General features: G+C 43.6%; 1 protein-coding gene across 1 annotated transcript in view; it reads left to right on the forward strand.

Moving 5' to 3' along the window:
* Window positions 1-13,776, forward strand: part of LOC139333606 (sodium- and chloride-dependent transporter XTRP3-like) — a 35,168-nt gene extending 21,392 nt beyond the window's left edge. The window contains exon 11 of the mRNA XM_070966144.1: window positions 11,310-13,776. Coding sequence (XP_070822245.1) covers window positions 11,310-11,480 — 171 coding nt within the window. The 3' untranslated portion in view covers window positions 11,481-13,776. The remainder of the gene's footprint in view (window positions 1-11,309) is intronic.
* The last annotated feature ends 9,654 nt before the right edge of the window (window positions 13,777-23,430 follow it).

Below are 23,430 nucleotides of genomic sequence, written 5' to 3' on the forward strand. Positions count from 1 at the left end.
AGCTTCATAGCATGGCCTCTTAACTTCTTGTGAGTAATTATGAGTGACTACAGCTGGTGACTTCTTTGAGGCCATTTAAATAGGGCTCATTGGATACAAACGCCCACAAACGCTACAATGGGAAAGTCAAAGGAGCTCAGCATGGATCTGAAAAAGCGAATCATTGACTTGAACAAGTCAGGAAAGTCACTTGGAGCCATGTCAAAGCAGCTGCAGGTCCCAAGAGTAACAGTGCAAACAGTTGTTTGTAAGTATAAAGTGCATGGCACTGTTTTGTCACTGCCACGATCAGGAAGAAAATGCAAGCTATCACCTGCTGCTGAGAGAAAATTGGTCAGGAGGGTGAAGAGTCAACCAAGAACCACCAAAATGCAGATCTGCCAAGAATTAGAAGCTGCTGGAACACAGGTGGCAGTGTCCACAGTCAAGCGTGTTTTGCATCGCCATGGACTGAGAGGCTGCCGTGCAAGAAGGAAGCCCTTGCTCCAAAAGCGGCACCTTAAGGCTCGACTGAAGTTTGCTGCTAATCACATGGACAAAGGCAAGACCTTCTGGAGGAAAGTTCTGTGGTCAGACGAAACAAAAATCGAGCTGTTTGGCCACAGTGCCCAGCAATATGTTTGGAGGAGAAAAGGTGAGGCCTTTAACCCCAAGAACACCATGCCTACCGTCAAGCACGGTGGTGGTAGTATTATGCTGTGGGGCTGTTTTGCTGCCAATGGAACTGGTGCTTTACAGAGAGTAAATGGGATAATGAAGAAGGAGGATTACCTTCAAATTCTTCAAGATAACCTAAAATCATCAGGGGTCTTGGGTGCAGTTGGGTGTTCCAACAGGACAATGACCCCAAACACACATCAAAAGTGGTAATGGAATGGCTAAATCAGGCTAGAATTTAGGTTTTAGAATGGCCTTCCCAAAGTCCTGACTTAAACCCCATTGACAACATGTGGACAATGCTGAAGAAACAAGTCCATGTCAGAAAGCCAACAAATTTAACTGAACTGCACCATTTCTGTCAAGAGGAGTGGTCAAAGATTCAACCAGAAGCTTGCCAGAAGCTTGTGGATGGCTACAAAAGCGCCTAATTGAAGTGAAAATGGCCAAGGGACATGTAACCAAATATTAGCATTGCTGTATGTATATTTTTGACCCAGCAGATTTGGTCACTTTTTCTGTTAACCCATAATAAAGTCATAAAAGAACCAAACTTCATGAATGTTTTTTGTGACAAAGAAGTATCTGTTCCAATCACTCAATCAAAAAATCAGAGTTGTAGAAATAACTGGAAACTCAAGAGAGCCATGACATTCTGTTCTTTACAAGTGTATGTAAACTTTTGACCACAACTGTATATATAATGTCAGTCGTGCATTTTGGTGGGATGAGTCTCTCACTGAAAGTACTCTGTGTCTGACCAGCACATCATGAAGTGAGTGTGAGACGTTGTCCAAGATAGTCCGTAGCTTAGTCAGCATCCTCCTCTCTGACACCACTGTCAGAGAGTCACACTCCATCCCCACAACATCATTGGCCTTGCGGATCAGTTTGTTGAGTCTGATGGTGTCCGCCATCCTCAGCCTGCTGCCCCAGCACACAACAGCATAGAGAATAGCACTAGCCACCACAGACTCATAGAAAATCCTGAGCATAGTCCGGCAGATGTTGAGGGACCTCAGTTGCCTCAGAAAATAGAGACGACTCTGGCCCTTCCTGTAGAGAGCGCCAGTGTTCTTTGCCCAGTCCAGTTTATTGTCAATATGTACCCCCAGGTACTTGTAATCCTCCACAATGTCCACACTGACCTCCTGGATGGAAACAGGGGTCACCGGTGCCTTGGTTTTTCTCAGGTCCACTACCAGTTCCTTAGTCTTTGCCACGTTTAGTTTCAGATGGTTCTGCTCACACCATGTGACAAAGTTGTCCACAGCAGCCCTGTACTCATCCTCATCACCCTTACTGATACATTCAAGGCTTAGGCTCATGTCGAACACATGGTGAAGAACTCCACGCAGCTGGGGGGCACAGACTTTGAGCACCCTGGGGCTGACACCATCAGGGCCTGGGGCCTTGTTTGAGTGGAATCTCATCAGCTGTCTTCTTACCTGATCAGCAGTGAAGCACACTGTGGAGGCAACACTTTGGGAAGGGGTGTAGTCCTCCTCTGTTGTTGGTCATTCTGAAGCTAGTGATGGTCCTCATTCCACTCCAGACCTCTCTCCCATAACAGGGATTGAGGTGCACAACTTGGGACGCATGCGTCGGCATCTGCATCTACTCGCCTGCGCTTGACCGGAACCGTGATTTTAAACCGATCTTTTATACGTTTTACGTGACTTTCAACTATCTGCTTGTTTTTACTTATCGGCACCGACCGGATTCTGTCTTTTAATCACTGGATGTGTGAGCGCTGAGGTTTTTTATGAACCCGACACTACCTGACTGTCTCTGACAGCGTGGGAAAACTCCTGCCAGCTGACAGCCAGATGGGCCTGAACCTGTCCCCCGTGGCCTAGGCTACCCGACATATCCTAAAGGCTGTTCCTGGTGAAACTCGCCTTCAACATGGTCAGCTCCCTGACTTTATCTGAGATCAAAGGTGAACTAACTTCTATTGAGCAACTCATCGCAACTCTCTAGGAGTGACAGACTGACCTCAACTCTCGGGTAGTTCTGCTGGAGCCTCCAGAGCCCACCAACCACAGAGGAATGTGATCCAAGATGAAGAGGACCCATCTCCCAATTGTTCCACTTCCGCTTCGGTGGTGAGGGGTAATAGAGGTCGGTCCCTTCTCCTCTTCAATTGCCAGGATGATACCACAGAGATAAAGCGGTCTAACTTTTTCAGCCCTCTGGCTGCTCTGCCAGAGTCACCCCCTCGATCACTGAATGTGACCCTCGCTAACATGTATGAGTCATGTATGAGAATGTATGAGAGTATGGTATGGCCCTGCAACAGGTGATGAGAACTGCCCAGTACATCACCAGTGCCCAGCTAACTGCCATCAAGGAACTCCAGCGCAAGCGGTGTGTAAGAAGGGCACGCAGCATCAGCAGAGACAGCTCCCACTGCAACCATGGATAGTTTGCCCCCCTACCATCTGGTAGGAGGTTCAGGAGCCTCCGTTCCCACATGAGCAGGCACAGGAACAGCTTCTTCCCCAGAGCTGTTACCCTGTTGAACTCTGTCCCCCCAACAAAAAGTTGTCTCGGGACACTTTCCATATAGAGCCAATACAAACCATACTCATTATTTACAGAGACCCAACAGTTCCCTCATGAGCAAGCACTTGGCTACAGTGGTGACCAAAACTTCCTGGCAGAACACTTTTGGCATGTGAATAACACAAAAACAGGGATTCAGGACAATCTGGCAACAGGTAGGAGAGAGCTTTCCCCTTTTATTCTATGCCTAATTAGTAACATGTGTGTCAGGTGTGCACCTAAGCAGGCTTGGCTTAGCGGGGTCAGGTTTCACCAGAATAGGTGCGGAGCGTCTTGAGTCTCTGGAAAGCATTGTCAGCCTCTGCTGACCAGCTAAACTTCACCTTGGACAAAGTTAGCTTAGTCAATGGAACAGCTATTTTACTGTCGTCCCAGACAAACCTATGATAGAAGTTAGTGAACCCCAGAAATCGCTGTAGCTCCTTAAGGGTCTCTGGGACAGACCACTCCTCCACTGCCCTGATCTTTTCAGGATTTGGCCTTCACGCTGCCCTCCTAGATGACAAATCCCTGAAATGACACAGTGAAACTCACATTTCTCAGCTTTCACAAAGAGACAATTCTCTAACAGGTGGGAGAGCAGCTGTTGGATGTGAGCTTGGTGTTCCTCTAGGGAATGGGAGAAAATGAGGATGTAATCCAAGTAGACGAAGGCAAACCTATTCAGGAAGTTTCGCAGGACATCATTAATAAAACAGCGGGAGCGTTAGTGAGACCGAAGGGCATGACCAGATACTCAAACTGACCAAGTGGAGTGTTGAAAGCAGTTTTTCACTTGCCCCCCTCTCTGATGTGGAATAGATGGTAAGCATTGCGCAGGTCTAGCTTGGAGAATATGGTCGCTTCCTGTAGGGAATTGAAGGCAGAATTAATGAGTTGCAGAGGGTCCTTATATTTGACGGTTATTTCTGAAGTCAATACAAGGCCTGAGAGTCTTATCCTTCTTTGAAATGAAGAAAAACCCAGCACGTAAGGGAGAGGATGAGAGTCAAATGATACCTGCCGCTAGGGAGTCCTTAATGTATTGCTCCATCACCTCCTGCTGCGGGCGGGACATACTGTAAAGCTGGCTAGTGAGGAGAGATGTGCCTGGAAGGAGGTTGATGGAGCAGTCATAGAGCCAGTGCGGAGGAAGGGACAGCGCACACTCCTTGCTTAAAACCTCCCTTAAGTAGTGGTAAACAGGCAGAACGGAGGAGAGATCCTGTGGGTCCAGGGGAGAGACTGCGCTCTCGGCAGCCGAACCACACCAGGAATGTTTCGAGCCATCTGCTCCAGCTTATGCAGGGCAACCAAATCGGGTAATCAAACCGTGTAAACCAGCGGATTACATGTGAACTTTCTTACCATATCAGCCGATGCCGGCTGGAATGATACCGCACTGCAGAGAGTGTTTTTGCACGGTCTCACTGAGCTCTCACAGGATGAGACTGCTACAAAGGACGAGACCTGAATGCCTTCATCGATTTGGCGGTCCAAATCAACAACCACCTGAGGGAACGGCGTCAGGAGAGATCATCATGAGCCTTCACGCGATCTCCTTCCCGCTACACTGGGGAAAATGAAAAAAGGACACACTAGGAATAGACAGGTGTGTAGGATCATAACAAAATCTTTTAGTAGATGCAGTGTGGTAAATTTCAGAATTGTATCTCAAAAACAGAATTTTTGATACTTGTTTGAAAGGTGCCTTTACAAATTTGGTAACTGCCATTCTGATGCAGAATAAACATGCTAATGCCTACTTAGGCATTGTTCTCTGTGGATTCGAGACACATGATTTGAAAGATATTTTTAATTTAAGAAGTTTAGAATAATTATGGTCTGGGCAGTTCTGCTAATGCGCCCTTGTGTATTTGTCCTTTGTCTCCTCCTCTTCCTCTTGCTACCCTTTGTACATCTGGTTCTTCTTTTTCTCCGTGAACATTGAAGTCGCAAATAACTTTAACCATTTACCCATAAATTAAAGTACATACCATCAATATGCCTGATGCAACTCGTAAGTCCTCCTATTTTCAGTTTCTTTGTCCTTTCTCCCCTGTGTCAGTCCTGGATGAAATCCAGATAATGGAATGTGTCCTGGCTGTGTCCTGAAGAGTATGTGAGCCTAAATGAAGCTACTCCTCCGAGCCATATTAATACTCACATTCCTCGAGGCAGCGGCAGAGGAGGTGGAGTTGCAGCCATTTTTGACTCAAGCCTTTTGATCAACCCTAAACCTAAACTCGACTATAACTTATTTGAAAGCCTTGTTCTCACTCTTTCTCATGAAAAATGGAAAACAGTGCAGCCAGTTTTATTTGTTATAGTATACCGCTCTCCTGGTCCTTACTCCTAATTTATAGCTGAGTTCTCGGAGTTTCTATCAGGTTTAGTCTTTAAAGCAGATAAAGTAATTATTGTAGGTGACTTTAATGTACATGTCGACGTTGATAATGACAGCCTTAGCACTGCGTTTATCTCAGTATTAGACTCAGTTGGCTTCCATCAGAATGTACATGAACCGACTCACTGTTTTAACCACACCCTCGACCTTGTTCTGACATATGGCATTGAAATCGAAGACTTAATAGTTTCCTCACAGAATCCTCTTTTATCGGACCATCATTTAATAACTTTTGAATTCATATTACCAGACTACCAGCCAGTAGGCAAAAATTCTTATACCAGACTCCTGTCTGATAGTGCTGTAGCTAAATTTAAGGATATGATCCCATCAGTATTTAATTTAATGCTATGTCTCAATACAACAGAGGATTCCTATGCTAACGTTAGTCCCTCCCAGATTGACTACCTGGTTGATCGTGCTCTACAGGTGTATTGCGTATGACACTTGACTCTGTTGCTCCCATAAAAAAGAAGAAAATTAAACAGAGGAGGTTAGCTCCATGGTATACTCCTCAAACCCACAAATTAAAGCAAACTTCACGGAAAATATAAAGGAAATGGCGTCCTACAAATTTCGGTTCACCTGGCTAGACAGTCTTGAAATATACAGGAAAGCCCTCCGCAGTGCCAGGGCAGCCTATTACTCTGCACTAATAGAGGAAAATAAAAACAATCCCAGGTTTCTCTTCAGCACTGTAGCCAGGCTGACAGAGGGCCATAAGTCTGTTGAACCATGTATTCCTTTAGCTCTGAACAGTAATGAATTCATGAGCTTCTTTAATGAGAAAATTCTAACTATTAGAGACAGAATTCATCAGCTCCTGCCGTCAACAGGTACTGTTTTGTCTTCAAACACAGAAACCGTAGAAACTGTTACTCAGTCTGTTGCAGTTTTAGACTGTTTTACTCCTGTCGACCTTCACCAACTAATTTCAATAATTTCATCATCAAAATCATCAACCTGTATTTTAGATCCTATTCCGACTAAGCTGTTTAAAGAAGTATTACCTCTAATTGACTCAGTATTGACTTCGGTATTAGACATGATCAATCTGTCTTTATCAACAGGCTACGTACCACAGTCCTTTAAAGTAGCTGTGATAAAACCGCTACTTAAAAAGCCTACTCTTGATCCAGGGGTTTTAGCCAACTATAGACCGATATCTAACCTTCCCTTTCTCTCAAAAACTCTTGAGAAAGCAGTTGCCAATCAGCTGTGCGACTTTCTAAACAATAATAGTTTATTTGAGGATTTCCAGTCAGGATTTAGAGTGCATCATAGCAGAGACAGCACTGGTTAAAGTTGTCTCTGTACTAGTCTTATTGGATCTTAGTGCTGCATTTGACACCATTGACCATGGCATCCTATTGCAGACACTGGAACACTTCATTGGCATTAAGGGAACTGCGCTAAGCTGGTTTAAATCCTAATTGTCAGATCGCTTTCAGTTTGTATGCGTTAATGATGACTCGTCTGTGCTCACTAAAGTCAGCTATGGAGTTCCGCAGGGTTCTGTGCTTGGACCAATTCTATTCACCTTATATATGCTTCCTTTAGGTAAGATTATCAGGAAGCACTCAATAAATTTTCATTGCTATGCAGATGATACCCAGCTATATTTATCAATGAAACCAGAAGAAACCAGTCAGTTAACTAGACTACAAGCATGTCTTCAGGACATAAAGACCTGGATGATCTGCAATTTTCTGATGCTAAACTCAGACAAAACTGAAGTTATAGTAGTAGGCCCTAAACATCTTAGAAAGTCACTTTCTGATGACATAGCAGTTATGGATGGCATTGTGCTGGCCTCCATCACCACTGTAAAGAATCTGGGAGTCATCTTTGAACAAGACATGTCCTTTCACTCCCATGTAAAACAATTTTCAAGGACTGCCTTTTTTCACCTACGTAATATTGCAAAAAATCAGGCACATTTTGTCTCAAAATGATGCAGAAAAACTAGTCCATGCATTCATAACTTCAAGACTGGATTATTGCAATTCCTTACTATCAGGCTTCCCAAATTCGTTGCTGAATATTCTCCAGTTGCTCCAGTACGCTGCAGCACGTGTTCTGACAAAAACCAGGAAGAGAGATCATATTTCTCCAATACTAGCCACTTTGCACTTGGTGAATAGAATAAATAGAATAGAATTTAAAATTCTCCTCCTTACTTACAAAGCCATAAATGGCCAGGCACCTTCTTATCTTAAAGAGCTCATAGTACCTTATTGCCCCACTCGAACACTGCATTCCCAGAATGCAGGTCTACTTATGGTTCCTAAAGTCTCCAAAAGCAGAACAAGAGTCAGAGCATTTAGCTATCAAGCTCCTCTCCTGTGGAACCATCTTCCAGTCTTTGTCCAGGAGGCAGACACTGTCTCTACATTTAAGAGTAGGCTTAAAACTTTCCTTTTTGATAAAGCTTATAGTTAGGGCATCCATCTGCACGCTTTCATGTCCTACCACGGCGTGTTACTAACCTAGCTCCTTCCCCGGAGTCTCTGTGCTTGGTCGTCTTGCAGGTTCCACAGTGGCTGAATCTGGATTGTGGATTTCAGCTGCGTCTCCTGCCTTGGCCCTGCCTGACATCCACTGCAACTGCTACTACTGTTATTACATCCACTGTCACTGTTACTGTGACTGCATGTCTGTCTATCTGTCTCTGTCTCTGTCTCTCTCACTCTCTCTCTCTGACTGCATTTCTGTCTGTCTGTCTCTCTCTGTCTGCCTGTCTGTGTCTGTCTCACTCGCCCTCTCTTGCTCTCCCTCTCTCACCCAACCGGTCGAGGCAGATGGCCACCCACCCAGAGCCTGGTTCTGCCCGAGGTTTCTGCCTGTTAAAAGGAAGTTTTTCCTCGCCACTGTTGCCAAGTGCTTGCTCATGGGGGAATTGTTGGTTCTCTGTAGATAAAAGAGCTTGGTCTGGACCAGCTCTATATGGAAAGTGTCCTGAGACAACTTCTGTTGTGATTTGGCGCTATACAAATAAAATTGAATTGAATTGAATGTTGGCTCTTAAAAGGCCCAGTTGCAGTAAGTGCCAGGTCTGATCCATGAAAGCAGGTCAGAAATGAATGAACTGGCTTAGGTTCTTCCCCCAATTGGTGCAAAGCATTCTTCATTGCACATTTAATGCATTACTTCTATATCAAGACTATTAACATGATACTGGGAAAAGAACCTTTTTCCTGGGAGAGTTCAATTTCATCACTTGACTGATGACAACTGCAATGAGTACAAAAAACAGAAAAACTATAAGTATCACACCCCTACATGTATGCAAAAACTAGATGTAGAAATGTGCTAAACATTAGCAGGTAGTATGTGTATACAGGGGCTCAGGAATACAAACATCAGTCTTCTTTGTCTTCTGCTTCGGGTTACGCTTCAGTCTCTTCCTCTCCGGGCTCAGAGAGGGAGATCAGATCTGTAGGGCCATATTAGCCCCTGCACTAGTGAAATGAATATGAGGTTGTTAAATAGCTGTTGTAGGCCTTGGATTCTACATGCTGATAGTGTGAATGAATTGGAGTCAAGAAATGCTTTCACTCCATGTTCAGTGTGCACAATAGTCAGGTTACCCATGGTGATGTGAGATGTTTTTTGCACTGCTTTCCCTATAGCTGCTACATATCTGATACATAAAGGGTGTCCTATTTCCACATTATGTAACTTAGAGCTATAGTACATCAACATGCTCCTGTCTGTTGTACTCCTACTCTGTCCCTTTTGAAAAAGAATGGAATTCACAAAACAGTTCTTTTCATCAACATCCAAATGAAAAGAGCTCTGAGTACTTTGGGGCATGGGGGAAGCAGGCTGTGAGCAGAGCATTTTTAATATCAACAAAATCTTTGTCATTTGATATTTTGGCAAGGGTGTGTTATCTTTTTGCTTAGTACATTGTGTCTCTGGAGGAGTCAAGGTCTTAACTGGCATTTGATGTTTTGGTTGTGCAGAGGACAGAGTCTGAATGGAGAATTTAACTTCTCCCACAAAACACTGACAATTTGTCAAGAAATGATTCTGCCCTTTTTACTACTTTTTCTGCCTTGCCTCTCTGCAGCCTTCCTGCCTCCTATAGCTTTGCTTTCACCTTGTCCCTACTTCCTGTTGCTTGCTTCAAAAACATACTGAAATAGCTTGGTTTTGGTGGAGCGCTTTCACATCCTTCAAACATTCTCATTCTCTCATTCTCATTTGCATTTCCCTTGTCCAATCTACGAATCTATCCATTCCTTTCTCCTCTCCTTCTTTCGGAACTTTCTTCTGCCATCTAGCCACTATATTAAATATTAAACATATTTTTACACGTGTTATTCAGAGAGGGTGAATGGCACAGTGCCCGAGTGAGGCCCCAATCAAGAAGCTTCTACACGGAGCCTAGTACTCTGTGTGATTGATTGCTGGGGGTTCTCCCAGTCTGTTCACTCATTTTAATTCACCAACCTCCGTAACACCCTAACTGCAAATCCCCTTTCAACTATTCCAATGCCCCCTTTTACAGAACTACTTGAGATCTGTGTCAGTGCAGGAATTCTCGATCAGTCTTTACTGTTCGATACACTTTCACTAACACAGTAAAATATCAATCAAGTAGGAAACCACGCCACATTTGCATGAAAAATAACAAACCGAAGATTTTTTTTTTTCAGCAAACAGCTGGTTTATTTTGATTATTTCTACTCTCAACAGCTTAGCCGGAGATTTTTTTTTTTTTCTTCTCAACGGCTCAACCGGAGGTTTATTTTTTATTTTTTACTCTCAACCGCTCAACCAGAGATTATTTAATTCTAACTAGGATCACTTGAGGACACTATGTGTTTATACTTTACATGTGACCATTCAGTTTAATAATCAGCTTACTTTTTAATATCAAACTACTAAGATTTTAGCGATCAGAGGATGGCATTAAACACACAATTTTAATTTAGTGAGTTCAATGTGCAAAAGTTTCTGATAGAAAAGAGGTTTATGCATACCTTTGATTTAGGCGCCTGGAATTGTCTGAAAAAAGTTCTCCTCCGATCGACTCCAGCGGTCATCAATCAGACACAGTCTCAGAGTCAGGCAATTCGGGTCATGTCACCATATTTATTAGCCCAGATTTTTTTGTTGGAAGTCCAAGAACAGTCAGGAGAAATCTTCACATCACAGCCGAAGTATTTATTGAGGTCACAGGTAAAGCATAGCAGTGCTGTGCTTGGAATGACTGAGCTCTCGAAGGAACTCCGTCAGGATGAGCACAGATCTCATAAAAATTCACATTTATCCTCTTGGGCTGAGCCAGACCCGTACAGAAGTTTGACTTAAGAGACCGAATGTAATTGGCCAGTTACCAAGACCCAACCATTGTCCACATCTTGTCCTTGAATGTGATAAGCAACCTGTGTGTGAGTGCTGTTTGGGCATGTATCTAATACAACAGACCTTACTGACAGAAAAAAGAAGCATCATCAGCATCTTGTTATCCAAACTGGCTTTCACTAGTCATGCTATCTCACAGTTCTGAAGGACATACATTAGGTTACACAAGTGCAGTAGGAAAGTACAGAATAAAAACATATAATATCACTAGACAAAGCCAACTGTAACAACTATACAAATGATTGTTTGATATTCTGCCAAATTGTCTGAGAAATTGACAATGTGTTAAGACAGGGGTTAACTGTAACTATTGTTTCCTTAGGGTAAGTCAGTTGTGATGGATTATCCTGTCTCTGGTCAACTCTTCATCGGGCTGCTGTTGGTGTCGTCAGTCAGCTGCATTCCCCTCACAGCTCTATATGTCTACTGCAGGAAGAGGAAACATGGAAACCATCATAAGAGGCAGTGTACTGTCAACACAGTATCTGCTTAGTGACCAGACAATGACAGGGACCCACCATCAACTGCCTTCCTCGACACCTCCATATCTCTATCCAGCTGAACAAAGCAACAGTGCATCATTTATCATTTATTATATGGGGAAAAAGTGGCACACAATCTGTGGTCAAATGTATTTTCTCTTTAGTTTCACCAAATCTCACATTATTGAAAGAATTTTTAGTTGTTCTCACTTCAAGAGCATCTCTTTTATTATAGTGAACAATACCCGCTTTCATCAGAAATCAAAAAGTAAGAGTCATGGGGACATGAAATAAAGATAAACCTTTGTACTCCTTTTAAAAACATCTGGCTATGTTATTGTATATTTTCTCTCCTTATGGAAGTTAGACTTCTGAGCCAGATTCCAATCAATTCTCTGGACACTTAAAGCGATTAAAGTTCATCACATTCCACATAGAGTGCAAAGACTTCCTCACTCAGTCTCAGTTTCCACATCTTAATTGTGGAACACGTTTTGAATGTTGATAGTGCCAAAGATCAACAGCAAATATAGTTGTAATTCAGTGTTTCATATGATACTAATTTACTAAATGGTCATAATATGATGAATGTATGTAGATTTGTAGCAATGGGTGAGTAATGAGATATAGGGCTCTATTTTCGGTTCCGCTACCAGCGTGGCAGAGGCGTGGCACAAAGTCAGGTCCGCTTCGCCAATGGGGCGTGGCAGCGCGAATGTTAATGAACCACCTGTCCGATCCAGACATCTAAAACGCATTGTGAGAACCCCAAATGTGCGTTCGATGACTGACCGAGCACTGCTGAAAACACCATTAAAACCACCCTGCTGAAGGTGTGATATATGGCGTCATCAACCACGTTTTCAGTGGATAGCCGTTATCACCTAGCAGCCACCCATCCAGAGGGGTGTCCCCCTGAAAGACTGTAGGGATGCTAGAATTCGCCAGGATAAGGTTCACCAGGTGCCAACCCGGGGAAAGTGGCATACACGTTTGTCACCAGGCAATTTGAGTCACAGATCACCAGATGTGCCTGTTTCACCTGTGTACATTCGGTCAGGTTGAGTGACCATTGCTCGTGCCGAACATGCTTGCGATGTGCTCAGATGAGATACCGATCAAAATATATAAATTTAGGCCTGGCTGTATGTGCTGACTCAGATAGTTGCAATGAATCGTGGCTGTTGCTAATTATTGATCGCAGTGAAATGCCAGACACTGCGGAAACCTGCCTGTGAGGTATTGGTGACGTGGGCGCACAACTCCGCTGGTTTACGAAAATCCACTTGCCCAGCAGTGTGCCACTGGCGCACAGAGTTGACCAGGTCTGGGATGGCGAGCACTTTCACACCGCCGATGTGGACCGAAATGGACCAAAAATCCAAATCTGCTGGCTGATTAGGCCGACACCTCCCCCATCCTGGCGCACCTCTGTGTGCCTCAGTTTACCGAAATACCAAGTGTGCTGCGTGCCTGCCTGCACTGCACGAAAATACCACTGCACGGTGGCGGGGACGAAAATAGATCCCATAGTGTTGAGATGTATGTTAGTAATTTCTTTCATAACTTATGCACTGCAAACATATCATAAGTTATGTTGTTTCATATTCAGTCTTAAATATTATTTTCTCTTATCAGTGGTGTGAGCTAATTCAGGGTCAAGTCAAGTTTATTTGTAATCATCTGAAATCCCACAATGGGATTATACTCCAGCAAAAGGATTATAGAAAGTCCAGCACTGCTGCCACAGTTGCATTTGTTCTGCCCTTGTTTCAGGAAATTTCTAAAAGTGTCATTATTTTGAAATATGACAAGATGGGAAGTTACTTAATTCTCGAAATCAAGTTTAAACTATTTTAAAGCAGTGCTGGAAACTGCCAGCAAAAAAGCACAACACATTGGCTGAATTTTTTCACTTTTTTTAAGACAAGATGTTGGACTCAATATTAGACTGATTAAGGTATAATTCTTTTAGCACTATAGTCATCTAATAATAGTTTCATGGAGTTGTCTGGCAATGTATGCCCTTTCTAAGAAGATAGTACAAATGATCTGTTTTTCCTACATATTATGTATTTTTTAATAATGTATCCTTTTTATCTGTTGTTAAGGGGCTGGCATCTGTTATCATACATTACCTATAGGAAATATATGTTAAATAGAGAGTTCCCATGTATGAACCAGTAATAAATAAACTATGGAAAATGTGTGCATATGTTTGTGATGATTGGGTTATCTAATGATTGAAATCTCAAGAAATTGTGACTTTTGTCCCACTGGCTAAATGAGATCTTAAAAAAGAGAGTTAAACCTTTTTTTTTTTTTAATTAAATAACAATGTTAACATTAAAATGCAGTGTGTGTGTGTGTGTGTGTGTGTGTGTGTGTGTGTGTGTGTGTGTGTGTGTGTGTGTGTGTGTGTGTGTGTGTGTGTGTGGACATATGTTACTCATGTTGTGGGGATATAAATCTGTTTAAACAGTCACATTGTGGGGACTCACCTTCCTTATGGGAACATATATATATATATAAAATATATAAAAGAAGTTAAAAAAAAGTATTTATACTGAGAATATATAGAAAACAAAACATACAACAAAATATAAAACAAAATATATATACTGAGAAAAAATGAAAAATAAACACAGTATATACAGAAGGATGTACTTTGTAAATTGAATTTGGCCAATTATGTATCAGTATAATATCAGTATAAATTAGGGCTGTCAGTTTAACGTGTTAATTAGATTAATTAATTACGCTGCAAATTAACGCGCTATAAAAATTAACGCAATTAATCATGAGTGGCAAGTTAATGCGCAAGCATTTTAAATTTGGCCCTTTGAGTGACCCGTAGGCTGCAGCGGCAGGTCGCATCCTACCTGCACCACTAGTCAAAAGCAGGGTGACAACAGACATGGATGCAACACCGGAGAGCAAGGCAAGCCTACTTAGACCTTTGAACGGCAAGTTTATTTATAAAAAGAACAATAATGGGACTATTAACAAGGATGCAGTGATTTGTACCTTGTAGAAAAAGAATTTTCCTATCACCGTAGCAGCTCCAGCCTGAATTATCATTTAAACGCTAAACATGTAGTTGCTGCTAGTGCCGCTAGTGCTACCATGAGCTCACTCCGCCAACCCACACTTGCTGAGTTAGGAAAATGAATGAGCAAAGCCACGACAGAAAAACTGACAAACTCAATCGCAAAGTGGGTTGCTGCTGATTGCAGGCCGATTTCAATCGTGGAAGACGAGGGCCTAAAAGAGGCGTTTCAGATAGCGTCATCTGACTCTAATTTCCAGCTACCGTCGAGAACTACAGTGATGAAAAGAATTCACCAGCTGTAATGTGAATGTCAGTGAATTGTAATGTCCTAGAATTCAAATTATTTTATTTGGGGACCTTTAGCAGATATGAGATTAAAATGCGATTAATTAGATTAATTAATTACAAATGCTGTAATTAATTAGATTAATTTTTTTAATCGCCTGACAGCACTATGTGTGATGTAACAGGCAGTGAAAAGTCGAAGGGTCATTCAGACGGAGGAGTTGTGCAGTTTGATGGCCACAGGCAGGAATGATTTCCTGTGTCGTTCAGTCTTGCATTTTGGTGGGATGTCTCTCACTGAAAGTACTCTTGTGCCTGACCAGCACATCATGAAGTGGGTGTGAGACGTTGTCCAATATAGTCTGTGGTTTAATCAGCATCCTCTTCTTTGACACCACTGTCAGAGAGTCACACTCCATCCCCACAACGTCATTGGCCTTGCAGATAAGTTTGTTGAGTCTGATGGTGTCCGCCATCCTCAGCCTGCTGCCCCAGCACACAACAGCATAGAGAATAGCACTAGCCACCACAGACATATGGAAAATCTTGAGCATAATCCAGCAGATGTTGAAGGACCTCAGTCGCCTCAGAAAATAGAGACGACTCTGGCCCTTCCTGTAGAGAGCGTCGGTGTTCTTTGCTCAGTCCAGTTTATTGTCAGTATGTACCCCCAGGTACTTGTAATGCTCCACAATGTCCACACTGACCCCCTGGATGGAAACAGGGGTCACCAGTGCCTTAGTTCTCCTCAGGTCTACTACCAGTTCTTTAGTCTTTGCCATATTTAGTTTCAGATGGTTCTGCTCACACCATGTGACAAAGTTGTCCATTAATAGCTGATGTTTGTTAAGACTACCCAATTTAACTTTTCACTTTGATTTTTACCCCTTATATGCCAGTTAATTTTTTTGGATAACATTTGTTGTCATGTCAATTCTTTTGATTACAGAGTTTATTTATTATCATTTATTTTTCAAATTAATAGGTAAAATGTCGTTTTACCCTTAAATGTTTCTGGTACGTCGCCCGGATTGGCGTCACCGGGGCCCCACCCTGGAGCCAGGCCTGGGGTTGGGGCTTGCTGGCGAGCGCCTGGTGGCCGGGTCTTTGCCCACGGGACCTGGCTGGGCACAGCCCAAAGGAGCGACGTGGGCCCGCCTTCCCGTAGGCCCACCACCCGCAGGAAGGATCATAAGGGGCCGGTGCTATGTGATATGGGTGGCAGTCGTGGGCGGGGGCGGGGGCCCCGACGACCCAAACCCTGGACAACAACTCTGGCTATGGGGACATGGAATGTCACCTCACTGTGGGGGAAAGAGCCTGAGCTAGTGCGGGAGGTTGAGTGGTACCGGCTAGAGATAGTCGGGCTCACCTCCACGCACAGTCTGGGCTCTGGAACCCAACTCCTTGAGAGAGGCTGGACTCTCTTCTACTCTGGAGTTGCCTGCGGTGAGAGGCAGCAAGCTGGTGTGGGCTTGCTTATAGCCCCCCAGCTCAGCCACCATGTGTTGGAGTTCTCCCCGCTGAGCGAGAGGGTCGCTTCCCTGCGCCTTCGGGTCAGGGATAGGTCTCTCACTGTTGTTTCGGCCTATGGGCCGAACAGCAGTGCAGAGTACCCGGCCCTCTTGGAGTTCTTGGGAGGGGTATTGGAAAGTGCTCCAACTGGGGACTCCATTGTTCTGCTGGGGGACTTCAATGCTCACATGGGTAGCGACAGTGATACCTGGAGGGGTGTGATTGGGAGGAACGGCCTCCCTGATCTGAACCTGAGTGGTGTTCTGTTATTGGATTTCTGTGCTAGTCACAGTTTGTCCATAACGAACACCATGTTCAAGCATAAGGGTGTCCATCAGTGCACACGGCACCAGGACACCCTAGGCCGGAGATCAATGATCGATTTTGTAGTCGTATCATCTGACCTTCGGCAGTATGTCTTGGACACTCAGGTAAAGAGAGGGGCTGAGCTGTCAACTGATCACCACCTGGTGGTGAGTTGGATTCGCTGGCAGGGGAGGAAGCGGGACAGACTTGGCAGACCCAAACCGCTGTAGAGGAGAATCCGGCCGATAGTCGAACCTCGGATTCAGGAGGAACAATGCGGTTTTCGTTTTGGTCGTGGAACACTGGACCAGCTCTATACCCTCCACAGGGTGCTCGAGGGTTCATGGGAGTTTGCCCAAACAGTCCACATGTGTTTTGTGGACTTGGAGAAGGCATTCAACCGTGTCCCTTGCGTCATTCTGTGGGAGGTGCTCCGGGAGTATGGGGTTGGAGGCCCTCTATTGAGGGCTGTACAGTCCCTGTACAACTGGAGCAGGAGCTTGGTCCGCATTGCTGCAGTAAGTCGGACCTGTTCCCGGTGCATGTTGGACTCCGGCAGGGCTGCCTTTTGTCACCGGTTCTGTTCATCATTTTTATGGACAGAATTTCTAGGCGCAGCCAGGGGCCGGAGTGGGTTCGGTTCGGGAGCCGCCAGATTTCATCCCTGCTTTTTGCAGATGATGTTGTCTTCAGCATGCACTGCGGCGGTTCGCAGCCGAGTGTGAAGCAGCTGGGATGAGAGTCAGCACCTCCAAGTCCGAGGCCATGGTTCTCGACCGGAAAAAGGTGGCTTGCTCCCTTCAGGTTGGGGGAGAGTTCCTGCCTCAAGTGGAGGAGTTTAAGTATCTTGGGATCCTGTTCACGAGTGAGGGAAGGATGGAGCGTGAGATTGACAGGCGGATCGGTGCAGCGGCTGCAGTAATGCGGTCGCTGTACCGGTCTGTCGTGGTGAAGAAAGAGCTGAGCCGAAAGGCAAAGCTCTCGATTTACCGGTCAATCTACGTTCCTACCCTCACCTATGGTCATGAACTTTGGGTCATGACCGAAAGAACGAGGTCCCGGATACAAGCGGCTGAAATGAGTTTCCTCCGCAGGGTGGCGGGGCACTCCCTTAGAGATAGGGTGAGGAGCTCCGTCACCCGGGAGGAGCTCAGAGTAGAGTCGCTGCTTCTCCACATCGAGAGGAGTCAGCTGAGGTGGCTCGGGCATCTTTATCGGATGCCCCCTGGACGCCTCCCTAGGGAGGTGTTCCAGGCATGTCCCACCCGTAGGAGACCCCGGGGAAGACCCAGGACACGCTGGGGTGACTATGTCACTCGGCTGGCCTGGGAACACCTCGGGATCCCCCCGTAAGAGCTGGGGGAAGTGTCTGGGGAAAGGGAAGTCTGGGCGTCCCTGCTCAGACTGCTCCCCCCGCGACCCGGCCCCGGATAAGCGGGAGAAAGATGGATGGATGGATGGATGGATGGATGGATGGATGGATGGATGGATGGATGGATGGATGTTTCTGGTGGGGTTGGTTATGTAAAAGTAAAAACGTAACATCCAATTGGAAGTTACGGTGGGCACTGGCTCAGGGGAAAAGGGGAAGACAGCTTCTTCTTAAAAAGCCATTTAAAGTGAAGTCCAAGGATGGTTGAAAGCGTGTCCTCCCAGAGAATGAATGTATGAAAAGCCACATTTCCGTCAATTTCCGTCACTGTAAATTGCCGTGGAAGTTCTCTCTCAGCCACTGTGACCATGAGGTGTTAAAATGCAAATGTAAATGCTGCAAAGCTATACAAATGCAAATTGAGATTTTGTGTGTGTGTGTGTGTGTGTGTGTGTGTGTGTGTGTGTGTGTGTGTGTGTGTGTGTATGTGTGTGTTCTGTGCCTACAGAATACAAAGATTTTTTTTTCATGAGGATTTAAAAGTGTGTTTAAATAATTTTATAGGTTACATACAGGATAAGTGTCCTGACTCTCAAAGGTCTTTAATTTTCCACTTAAATTGCTAAATCAAATTGTGAAAATTAAAGCATCTACAGTTCTTGGACACTGGTCACAATTTTTCGCATTTTGCCACCACAATACCAGATGAACAATGCTTGTGTGATTAGCTTGCAAAATTCCAGCAGAGTAAGTCCACTGATGATTCTTTAAGTAGGAATAAAAAGGGAATACACCAAAGTAACTTTTCTTTTTTTATTTTCGATTATGTCACTTTAAAGAAGTTTACATGTTTTATAAAATATTCAGGTACAAAAATAGAAAATCAGAGTACCTTACAAAATCACAGCATGTTTTTCATTCTACGCAACAAAAATGGCCTCGCGAGAAATTCCGAGAGCGTGACCTCGCATATGATTGGACGCCTCCTCTGACGCAATGACGTCCGCAGAAAACGACCTCGGCGCGTCTGTGAAGGCGAATCGAGCTTGGATTACAACAGTTACGTTTCGGGTCCTGCTAAACTTTAACTCTGTTCATACAATGGCCGGACGTCGTCTTCAGTTCATCCCAGAAGGCACTCCTCTGCGACGAGTGGACGGCCTGGCTACGGAGCGACCATATCCAGAAAGTCCAAACAACTGCTCAGCGCCTTCAGTGGATTGTCTCGGCTGCTAACGCAGCTGATGGCGCAGTTGGCGAGGAGAATGGCCGTGAAAAAAGCCAGACTGCTCGCTCTGGAGGAGCAGCCCCGACCGAACTGCAGCTGCGGAGACGAAGAGACGGGTGCGTAAGTTACGTAAGTAACGTTAGCATTTAGTACCACATTGTGCAGTTTTTAGGGCGCCAAACCTTTATTATTCTTATTGCACTACGTTCCGAACGTTTGGTAATCGTTCACGTTACATTTAAAATTACAATGTATTTTGTATTTTAAAGGAAAAGGTGCGACGTCTGCACAATAGTGACGGACACGACAGGCGATATGAACCTGAGCAGGGGTAAGTTAATAAAATACACAGGAAATATTCTGCAGAATATAAGTAAATGTAAACGTTGCATGACCTGTTTGTACTTTTTGCGTTTTACAGACTAAACTCGCCCCACAACGAAACGGTGACGTCATATTTGATGGCGACTTGAACTGGGAGTCCAGACATGGATGATGTGGACAGCAGTCTTTTAAACCCTTTCTGTTGTTTCTTGTTGTTGTTTTTACTGAAGCCTGCCTTAATTATTTCAAACCAATATATATATTCTTCCAGCGGCCTGTAAGACATATTATGAGACGGTGTGGAGGAGCTTCAGGTATGCCCATCCAGCTCTTTCAGTTCAGGCAGCAGCTGTGAAGATTTCAGCTCACAGCAGACAAAGAAGGAAGCGGGTAAGAGTCCCATGAATGCCGCTTTATTTTCACAACAATGTAAAAATGGGCTGAATTTTATTTATTAGCTGCATTGTTTTTGACAAACATGCTCACATATGTTATCATGTGTTATTGTTTCTTAGTAATACTAATATTATATTAATACCTGTATTTATAGCTGCTGGAAGCAAGAAGGAGTGTCCTAGCTCTCCAAACTCTGCCAGACACTGCAAGAGCGGCTGGAGAGCAACCCAAAGTATGTGGCGACACACCACAAGAGGCTTCGCATCGGGTCCCCTTCAAAGCGACAGGCGCCAACTCAGTATGACCCAGAGGCAGCAAAGAAGCATTTCCAAAGGCCTTAGACTCTTTTTCATGCACCATCGACCAGCAGCATGGCCCAACCCAGACTCTTATCAGTGAACCCCTCTGCACATTTCCTTGCTTTTTTTCCCCAGTAGTCATTGATTTTACTTGGTTGATCCTTGTTAATGTGTTTGTCACGATTTCATTAAAGACTTCTTTTCAAAATGTTTCTGTCAGCTGTGTTCTTTGTGTTCTACTGTGTGGTAGTGTAGAAGGTGGATCGCCAAATAAATCAATGAATCATCAATCAAATAAAATATATATATCATTTATATTTTATATATATATATAACAATATAATAACAATTTTTAATATATTAATTTATTATATAGTATTTAATTTAATATGTATTTATTATTATTATTATTATTTGTGGCATACAGATGACCAATAGCAGCAGTGTTGTCATCCAATCACATGATCACTCACTCATGTGATTGGAGTTGCTATCCAATCACATGATGGTTTCCTTTTAAAATACCTGTGGAATCATCCAATGGTTGTTTGTGAAGTCAGCAGGCCAGCCTGAGTAGATCAACGCTGGTAGCATTCATGTGCTAATTAGAGCTATTGGCACCTTCGCGAAGGCGCGATTAACCCCGTCCCCCGCCGACAGATGGTTCGTTTCCGACGATTTTCGGAGCCGGCGAAGTTCCCCGTAAACTTGCCGTAAATCGCCGAAAATCAACGAAATTCGCGGGGATTTACGGGTCGAAAATGTGGTTTTTCATGCAGTGTTTGTGTCAGTAAAAGAATAGGCTGAATAAAATAAAGTAAAATAGACTGATAAAATAGGGTAGGACTGCTGTATTAGTTTTAAGATCCTTCCAAGGCGGTTGGGCAGCAAGAATGTAATGTGGCTGAATTAAAACCATTCTCTTCTAGGATAACCATTTTGTTTAGAAAAACTTTTCATCCCCAGGAGTTACAGAAAGAGTATGTTAAAATGACTGTTTGTTATCAAGGGAATATAAATATAAATAATTTAATAGGAGGTTATAAATCTAATCATAAAATACTGGATTGATTAAAGAAACAGGCGCGCACACACAAATATGTACACACACACACACACACACACACACACACACACACACACACACACTTTTTTATCAGTTAAACCATGGCTTAAACTTTCCTTTCTTAAGTTTCCTTTGAACATAACAGCATCCATATGCCTCTGCCGAAAGCCGTCCGTTGTCGCCTGGTTTTGACACGGAGGTGGCGGAGAATTCGCATACGCCGTGTGTTTGGCCATCAAGTGGTATTTCAGACTGGATGTGCTACGCTGATAATTCAGTTCACACCGCTAATACACACAGATAACTTTGGTCTTGTCAGTCGACCCATCTGGCAACTTTTTGAAACTAAACTTTCCATTCAGAATCTCGTTCGCATCCATTTCGGCGTTTCGCGCCCATCCACACCGGTAGCCACTCTTAAGCTAGCGAGCAGGCAAAACCAAACATGTGCGTGGGGCGTGCCTATAGTTTAATTTCCAGTTTACAACCGGATCCTGTTGGGGTTTTTTTTTTACGTTACTAGTAGTGGCCACAGCTTATAAAAAACTACAAGTTCACTAGGTCACAAAAAGCGTTAATCTTGCGATAAAAAAAAAATGACGCCATTAAAATTGATTTGCGTTAACGCGTTAATAACGTGATATTTTTGACAGCACTAATTAAAACCCATCTCACCCTTTCTAGAATAAAATTTAAAAGGATGTTTCAGCCACAGGATTTTTTCAGAGGAATATGATAAAATGACTGTTTATTGTCCGGAAGATATTTTTTTTAATAATTTAATAGGAAAATATAAATAAATAAATAATATCTTAAAATACTGAATTGATTAAAGGAATAGGCGCAAGAATAAGACACACACTCACACATATACATATATCGATGTACATGTTATTAAGATCATGCAAGGACACAAAAAATATTAAAATGTAAAGTAAATATAAGAAATAAATAGAAAGGATAAAATGTGCTTTAAATCATAAAATAAGTGCTATTAGTTTAAATTTTAAAACACAATATAAGGCGCTTTAAAAATTCAATCAATCCAGCATGTAAAGTAAAAAACGTAAAATGAAAACATAAATAGATGAACCACTGCTGGTTGCTCTCCAGACCTATACTTTGAGAGTTGTGGGGGCCGTGGAGTTTAAAATGGCTGTATAGAATGCTAGTGCCGTTCCCACTGTTCATTTTAAAAATTTGTTGCTTGATTCTTAAAATTAATTGGTTGCCCGTCTCACCCACATACAGTTTGTGGCAGGCCTTGCATTTAATGGCGTAAATCACATTTTTGTTGTGGGTTTCATGGCCTGCCACAAATTGTGTTGCTTCCCTCCGAGCCGGGGTTTGTAACATGTTGCCAGTAATTTTTTTTTCTGGTCACTGGAGCTGCCAAAGAAAACCCTGGCGTCTAAGAACTCTACTGTGTCTGGCTGTAGGTTTTGTTTTAGTTTAATTTTGGGGTGGTGTGAATTAAGTGTGGCCAAAAAGGAAAGAAAATCCTGTTCTGTGCCCCCCAGAGACCATAGATGTCGTAGTGCACAACTGCACAGCTGGAGATAATGTTGGTTATTAAATTGGAAGTCATTACGGGTGAGTGTGATTTCTGTCAACTGCAAAATTTACCTGTCTGGTCTGGATGTTTATTGAAAATATGCTTTATGGCTGTGAGGCCAAGTGAAGTTTCAATATTAGTATATAGTGAATCTATGTCTATTGTGAAGGGGAGGATGTGACCAGGTACCTGCATGTAATTGAGTTTATCTACAAATTGATTAGTGTCTTTGATATAACTGGGGTGGAGTTTGGTGAGTGGGTTAATGAAATGATCTATATATTCTGTAATCCTATAAGATTCTGAACCGCAGTCACTGACAATGGGACGGCCGACTGGGACCACAGAAGGGACTGTCCACATCTCAGGAGGCTTGTGAATCTTGGGGAGGAGGTAGAAGGGGGGAGGCCTGGGTTCATCTAGGGGGTATTCCAGGTAGGAGGTTCAACAAACTCTGGGTTTATCCCTGAACTCTGAGTTGACTTACTCTGAGATGGGGAAACTCTGAGTATCCGCTTCCAGAACAGCTGATCTGAGTTAGTTCAATCAACTCTGAGTATGTT

The sequence above is a fragment of the Chaetodon trifascialis genome, chromosome 7 (genome assembly GCF_039877785.1).
Source record: "Chaetodon trifascialis isolate fChaTrf1 chromosome 7, fChaTrf1.hap1, whole genome shotgun sequence".
NCBI lineage: Eukaryota > Metazoa > Chordata > Actinopteri > Chaetodontiformes > Chaetodontidae > Chaetodon > Chaetodon trifascialis.